General features: G+C 48.0%; 1 protein-coding gene across 2 annotated transcripts; it reads left to right on the forward strand.

Annotated features, from left to right (window-relative positions):
- The first annotated feature begins 1,952 nt into the window (after window positions 1-1,952).
- On the forward strand, window positions 1,953-5,757 carry LOC123039948 (ankyrin repeat-containing protein NPR4). 2 transcript variants are annotated; one of them, XM_044462923.1, is made up of 4 exons: window positions 1,954-2,360; window positions 2,437-3,038; window positions 3,289-3,824; window positions 4,402-5,757. In XM_044462923.1, exons 2-4 carry the CDS (start codon window positions 2,471-2,473, stop codon window positions 4,999-5,001), a joined length of 1,704 nt encoding a protein of 567 aa, XP_044318858.1. In that variant the 5' UTR covers window positions 1,954-2,360; window positions 2,437-2,470; the 3' UTR covers window positions 5,002-5,757. The 2 variants fall into 2 exon arrangements, with proteins under 2 accessions (XP_044318859.1, XP_044318858.1); XM_044462924.1 differs by having other exon boundaries at window positions 1,953-3,038.
- The last annotated feature ends 1,215 nt before the right edge of the window (window positions 5,758-6,972 follow it).

Raw genomic sequence — 6,972 nt, forward strand, 5'->3', positions numbered from 1 at the left:
CCACTTAAATTCAGGGGGAAGAGAGAATTAGTTTGAAAGGTTAAGTAAATCTTTGTACTCTTCTGTAGTGATCTAAATGCTCTTATATTTCTTTACATGCTCTTATATTTTTTACCAAATGGAGTACTTGTTTTATAGGTGTAGCATTTTTTATGCACATGGTCACATCATGCATGAAGAGCATCTCCGACCACAACATGCATGGACCTGGCCAAGAATTTAGAAACCGACGGGAGGCAAAACACACACGCACACCATGTTTTGTACCCCCTACATCCCCTGTGTTACACGTGCCACCTCCACATTAATCGGTTTTCGACAGAAAAAACTCTAAAAATATAGCAAAAGGGAAAATCCTTAGGTCTCTAGAGTCTTTAGTATTACTTGTGTGAGTGCGGTTAGATCTCAGTGATTCCGGCGGCGTGGGGGTCGGCCGGCAGTGTGGACCTGGTGGTTCTGACGGTGGTGTGCCCTCTCGATGCTGGCTCTTGCGGGGGTGGTGTGGGGGCGGTGCGGGTGTCCTGGGCGGATCAGCCGGTCCTCCAAGCGGCCTCGAGGCTGAATCTAGTTGGTGGTGGTGGATGGCGTCCGTCGGAGTGCAGGGTCCGGGAGCCGACCTAGTCCGCGTTGGTCCTCCCTCGCGTTAGTGCTATCCTTCCTGTTGCTTCTTTGTGGCGTCGATCCTAGTAGGCACCATGTTGCTGATATGCTGCAGACAGTTTGACAGCATTGGCCAAGGATGCGGCGGCGTGCGAGTCTGACTCGGTCTGGTTGTGGATCGTGCGGGGCTTGCTCAGCGGTGTCCGTCGGCAGCTACTCGGCAGTGTTCCTCACAGTCGACGGAGATTGTTGCGGGACACAGGCGTGGATGCCCCCTACTGTGGGGGTGCTCACCCAGGCTGGGTGGCTGATGCCGGGCTAGGAGCAGAAGGAGACACCTCCCGTTCCTCCCACCATGGCTGCGCGTTGTGAGGTCGACGTTTGGCGGTGACTCGGGACATGGATGCCGGGGTGGCAGCGGCGGGTAGTGGGCTGCATGGTTGGCTCTCCGGCGGGCACTATGGCGGCAGTGGTGGCTCTCCTCTTGGTCGTGTGCGCGACGAGAGGCTAGCATCAGGTGGCTCGGGCTCGCACTCCTTCCGGGGCGATGTCCAGATCCCGATCCGGGAGTCTGGAATCGTCGCGGTTCTCCTGGTGACCTCGTGTGGCATGGGTGAGCTGCCGAGCGAAAGCTCCGCGCTTTTGCGCTGACGGCGACGATGCTCGCTGGCGCCGCTCTCTTCTTGAAGACGTCATCGTGGATCTCCTCTTCGTGTTAGGGTTCCAAGCGAAAGCTCATGTCCACTTTGGACTCGGCAGCAGGAACGCTTCGCGTCGTCTTCCCTCCTGAGGGCATTGTCATGGAGCTTAGGTGTGCTAGGGCGTAGCGTGGCGTTGTATCCTGTGGTAGCGTAGTTGTTCCTACGTGATCCGGCTGTCTCGGGATCTGCTTTGCTTTGTACAAGGGCTACCTCTCCACCTTGTATCGTTCGACTGTGTACTATGTTCAGTTGTTCCTTTATCTATAAAGCGGGAGGAAAGCCTGTTTCGAGAGTGGTTAGATCTCAATTGACTGAAGCCTCAGTCAGGAAACACAACATGTAAAAAGAAGAAAGAAAAAATAAAAATAAATTGTGCACGGATCTTCACGTAAGATCTCACGAATATAGCATCGAGTGAGACTTGGTTAAATATTAGTCGACTAAGATTTAGCAATGCAGGATCAATGATAATTTATTTCATAATGATAGAGTTACAATTCAAAGACAAGAAATCCTCAATACTATTCACACACAAAAAACCTTAATACATGGGGTTCTCTGTAAAGCACACAGTCGTAGTTGTTTCAGAGGGACTATTACTGGATATATACCTTGCCAATACAAGGATGCAACCTTTACCGTACCCCACATATAAAGCTATTCCCTTTATTCTCTCCATGCAAAAAAGGAAAAGAAAAAAAAAAGCTATCCCCTTATTGCATATATAACATATACTAGTGTATAAAATATACTATCTACTATAGATGATGCTTTTCTTCAGTCAATCCCGTTCGGTGCTGCATGTATATCGGCTTTTGCTTTTGGGCCAAGTGTATAGTTCAAAAGAAAGGCAAAGGAAATAGTAAAATACAGTTGGAGGAAGTTAAATTTAGGCGACAAGATTGACTAGGAGGGAGACCTCGTAGCTTTAAAGGTTCCACTAAGACTGAAGATGATGACCGGACCGGAGGGGGAGGCTCCCTTTAACTTGCCGTCGACGCCATCCCCCATTCTTTCAACAAGACTGCGACAAGAAGTCTGATGTTCTTGCATTGTCAGGTGGAAATATTCTTCTGACCGAATTAAATTCTTGCAAATTTCTTGTATTGTTAACACTCGCTTGATTGCTGTTAAGGGAAGGAAGAAAGAGACGCAAATCAGCAGGAGCCATGCAGATGGACAGACGGCTCCTGAAAGCAGCCACATCGGGTGACTCGGCGTCGATGCAGGCCATGGCTTCGCAGGATCTAAGCATTCTTCTCGGAACAACCCCGCAGGGGAACACTTGTCTCCACATATCCTCCATCCATGGCCACGAGGGGTTCTGCGTGGACGTGATCGCACTAGAGGACTCCCTGCTCGCCCAGACCAACCTGGACGGCGAGACGCCGCTTGTCGCCGCCGTGAGAAGCGGCTCCGTGGCCGTGGCTTCCGCCTTGCTCGGACGCTACCGAGTGCGGCGGTTGAGCGAGGCCATCTTGGAGAAAGACAAGGACGGATGCAGTGCGCTCCACCATGCCATCTGCAGCGGCGACACGGAGCTCGCTCTGGAGCTGATAGAAGCAGAGCCCGCCCTCTCCAAAGGTGTCAACAACTTCGGCGACTCGCCAATGTACGTTGCTGCCGCCAGAGATCTTACTAGCGTTGCCCTGAGACTGTTGGAGATTGGCGATTCTGATCACGGGGGACAGTTCGGCTACAATGCTCTCCATTCAGCAGTCAGAAATGGGAACTCAGGTGAGATTCTACCTCCTAGCTACTCTAGTACTCCCTTCCATCCAGCATATTTAGCTCTAGATACATCCGTTTGAGCGACAATTAATATGTATCGGACCAAGTAGTATATATACAATACAATAGCACGAGTATGTGTTGATGCATTTATAATCCTCGTAATTAAGTTAATTGCTAATTATCGTTGATCATCTCTTGTCGATCGGTCAATTAATTAACAATGATGATCATTCATACCTTGATTCTCTCTCAGTTATCGTTAAAAGAATCATGGCCAAACGTCCTGGGCTGGCCAAAGAAGCTCACAAGCGTGGGTATACTCCAATGTGCACGGCCATGTACCGTGACAAGATCGACATGCTACGGCTGCTGCTGGAGCATGATCCCGCTCTAGGGTATGACATGACGAGCGATGGTTATTCTCTCCTTCAGGTTGCTGCACACGCAGGTCATGTTGCCACTGCACGCGAGCTGCTTAAGCACTGCCCAGATGCTCCTTGCCGCGGAGCACGCGTTGAGCGTTGGACGTGCCTCCACACATCCGTATACTATGGTCATCTGGACTTTGTGAAATTTGTCCTCGCAACGCCACAGCTTGGCAAACTGGTCAACATGCAGGACAACAAAGGAAGAACTGCTCTGCATCTCGCTGTGGAGAACTGTGATCCAAAAGTGGTTGCTGCTTTACTGTCTCATAAGGATACACACACACATGTGATGAACAACAACGGCACGTCACCAGCTTGGGTATTGTCAGGAATCATGCATCGTGCCACGACGTTAAACTGGGTAAGTATGTTATAGTATGTATTACAAACATATCACACTTTAAAGTATGTTGTAACCTTTAAAGTATGTTGTAATATTCAGTGGAATCATTCATTTAGTTACATAAACATATCACACTTTGTTTTACAAACCACTCTCAAATGTGCATCTCTCTCTCTCTCTCTCTCTCTCTCTCTCTCTCTCTCTCTCTCTCTCTCTCTCTCTGTGTGTGTGTGTGTGTGTGTGTGTGTGTGTGTGTGTGTGTGTTATATAATTATTTTGGTATGAATAAATTTTTTAATGTTTGGGATCCCACCCTACGGTTTTCGTTTCAGAGTTAAACAAAGAGAGGCGTATTCATTGTTTTCTTTCCCTATAAATCTATGTAATATCATTACTTGATTTTGATATATTAGCTTTCTTTTGTTGCGTATTCAACGTCGGAACTTATCATTGGCTATCTCTTTGATCGATTTGAAAATAACTCATGGCCTTAGTTTGTCATTCATATTTTCTCATTGTTACCCATGAAGATAACTAAGATTTACTATTGCACTATGATCTTCCTGTAATTGGACCTTCCTTTGAATTAATACAGAATGAAGTGATGATGCTTATGCTGAGAGCTGATCCCCAAAGTGCCCCTTCAGCTTATAATCTTCATGTGCACACAACACGGCTGTTGACCGATGCATCACGGATGGATGCAAAGTCACTAACTAAAACATACACAACCAACACCTCATTAGTGGCGATCCTCATTACAACAATCACCTTTGCCGCTGCTTTCACCCTCCCCGGAGGATACAGCAGTGCTACTGGAAGCGAGGGACTTCCCATCATGTCTCAAAAGGCTGCATTCAAGGCATTCATAATCTCTGACACCTTAGCAATGTGCTCTTCATTTGTTGTCGCCTTTATATGCATCGTAGCAAGGTGGAAGGATTATGAGTTCTTGATCTATTACAGATCCTTCACTAGGAAGCTCATGTGGTTTGCATACGTGGCAACAACTACGGCCTTTTCAACTGGTTTATACACAGTGCTGGCTCAACGTCTCCACTGGCTATCCATATCAATTTGTGTTTTGGTAGCTTTGTTGCCCATTCTTACTAAGTTGCTGGGCGAATGGCCTTACTTGAAGATCAGATTCGGCTTAGGTAGAACTTTCAGCTCCGATCTCCTTGACATGGTGTGACTGTGATCTCATCAATTTCTCTTAGTGGTTCTGATTTCTGATAACATACTGTAATTTATCTGTAATAGATAAAATATTGCCTGGCTACTTATATTGCATTGCTAATTTGCTTTGCTGGAAAATGCATGTAAGGTTGACTCTTGCTTTCCGCTAAAAATAATGCAGTTTAGATGACAAACTGAACAGCTGAACCTAAGACCAACAGCTCACATGGATGTGTCCATCAGCGTTGCAGCTGTGTTTTTTTAATTCCGTTGTTATTTGTCAGTTTCTCGTACAAACTCGAATTTTGCATGATTGAATGGTGTACTTCGACGAGCCTCACCAAATCGCCCCTAAATGCCCGGATCGAACGGTCCGAACACATTTAGGCCTTCAACGTTCTTTCCCATTTTGAGCCGGACTAGTCCGAACGTCTGAAATCGCCTAGGCCGATCCTAAATCAAGGGGTGTGTCTAGGTGTTGGCCCAGACCATGTCACCGAGTACTTTCCGGCAACACGCGATGACCGACGACGAACGACGATGATGAACAAAGCTCACTGACTATCTTGGTTTCAGCCCCAAGACGGCAAGACGTGCGCATACCGAGCTAGCACACGAGCTGACTACTTCCAGACGTGTACTACCTGCGATTAGCCGAAGCTAAGCTAGCAACCAAAACGACTCCTTCACTTGATCGATTCTAGCCAATACACACGTACGCACGCGAAACCAATATTGATTGCCAACCGGTGCTTGTCGCTCCTGGCCTTTTCTTTATTGATCTCCACGATACATAAAGTACAGGGATACCTGAGTATTTATATTAGCTAGCTAACCTGCCAACTAATCTAGTCCTACTCGGTATACACTTCAATTTCTAATCAGACATGTACACGTCCCGTGCACACACCGGCCAGCAGGGGCAAGTCGGGTTTAATTCCAGCACTAGGGAAGTCCGGACATCTGCAAAAACCCTCTCCGCGTCCCGAACTTTCACTGCACTCCCACACCGGATACCGGTTTCTTCCTACCTGCATTCACTTTGTCTATCGGTCTCGCAACATTCATGGTCAGGCAGCTGGCCGGCGAGCCGCCTGAGAAGCTTAACCCGGGTATTTAACAGCTGGTCGGCCACCCCTAATCACCCTTCGCTACCTTTTGAGCCAACCCTAGTTCGTCATCCGTCGTTCATCATTGCCATGGTGCGGAGAACGGTAACTTGGTACAAGCAGCTGACGCCGGTGCGCCAAGCCAAAATCATGACGGAGGTCTGTGCCGCAGACCGCCGACGCCAGGACCGCATTGCAGCAGGCCAACGTACGAGCTCTTCAAAGCCGGGCTCGGTGGAGGAGGACAACGCCCTCCAACCTAATAACCTCCAAGAGCTACGTTTGCGAGGACGATTAACCGAAGGGACTTTGTTGATGGATATGCAGGTCGCCGTAAGGAGAGTTAGTCATACATGCGGTCGGGTCCATACATATGCCCGCAGCCGCCGCATCTATTTTGCTCGTGGATTTTGAAATAGCAAGAGGTTTTGTGTCGTAAGAAATATGAATTGCGCTACGACTTTACGCGTCGATGAATTCAGCCATTGTATCTATTCAATGTATTCGCGTGAGCGCGCAAACTATGACCGATACTGCCTATTTCGGTTGTGCTACCTTTCTTTTTAGAAGTTTTTCATCCATATCACGAATCAGTACAACGAAGTTGACCCTTACAAGCACACTGAAACGCAAACACAAAGAACCATAAACACCTAGAGTATCCTAAAAGAACCATAACACAAAAAGATCTCCAGGGCCCTGGGTCATCATCCCTGAATCTTGAGAGAAGACCCCTGCAGCAGAAGGATCTACAACCAGTCGCAAGCAGGTCATCATCTTCGACCACGGTACAATTGCCGCCACGCTGCTTCCTCCTTTCTTGACACCAGCGCTGAGAGGGCATGGACATCAATCCAACACACCTGCAACAGCCGTCG

This window comes from Triticum aestivum, chromosome 2B (assembly GCF_018294505.1).
Source record: "Triticum aestivum cultivar Chinese Spring chromosome 2B, IWGSC CS RefSeq v2.1, whole genome shotgun sequence".
Taxonomy (NCBI): domain Eukaryota; kingdom Viridiplantae; phylum Streptophyta; class Magnoliopsida; order Poales; family Poaceae; genus Triticum; species Triticum aestivum.

Excerpts from the sequence above, each read along its gene's own strand:
- LOC123039948 (XM_044462924.1), top strand. The coding sequence starts at position 2,471 with ATGCAGATGGACAGACGGCTCCTGAAAGCAGCCACATCGGGTGACTCG. Across the intron at positions 3,039-3,288 it reads AGTCAGAAATGGGAACTCAG|TTATCGTTAAAAGAATCATG; the intron begins GTGAGATTCTAC and ends ATTCTCTCTCAG. Across the intron at positions 3,825-4,401 it reads GTGCCACGACGTTAAACTGG|AATGAAGTGATGATGCTTAT; the intron begins GTAAGTATGTTA and ends GAATTAATACAG.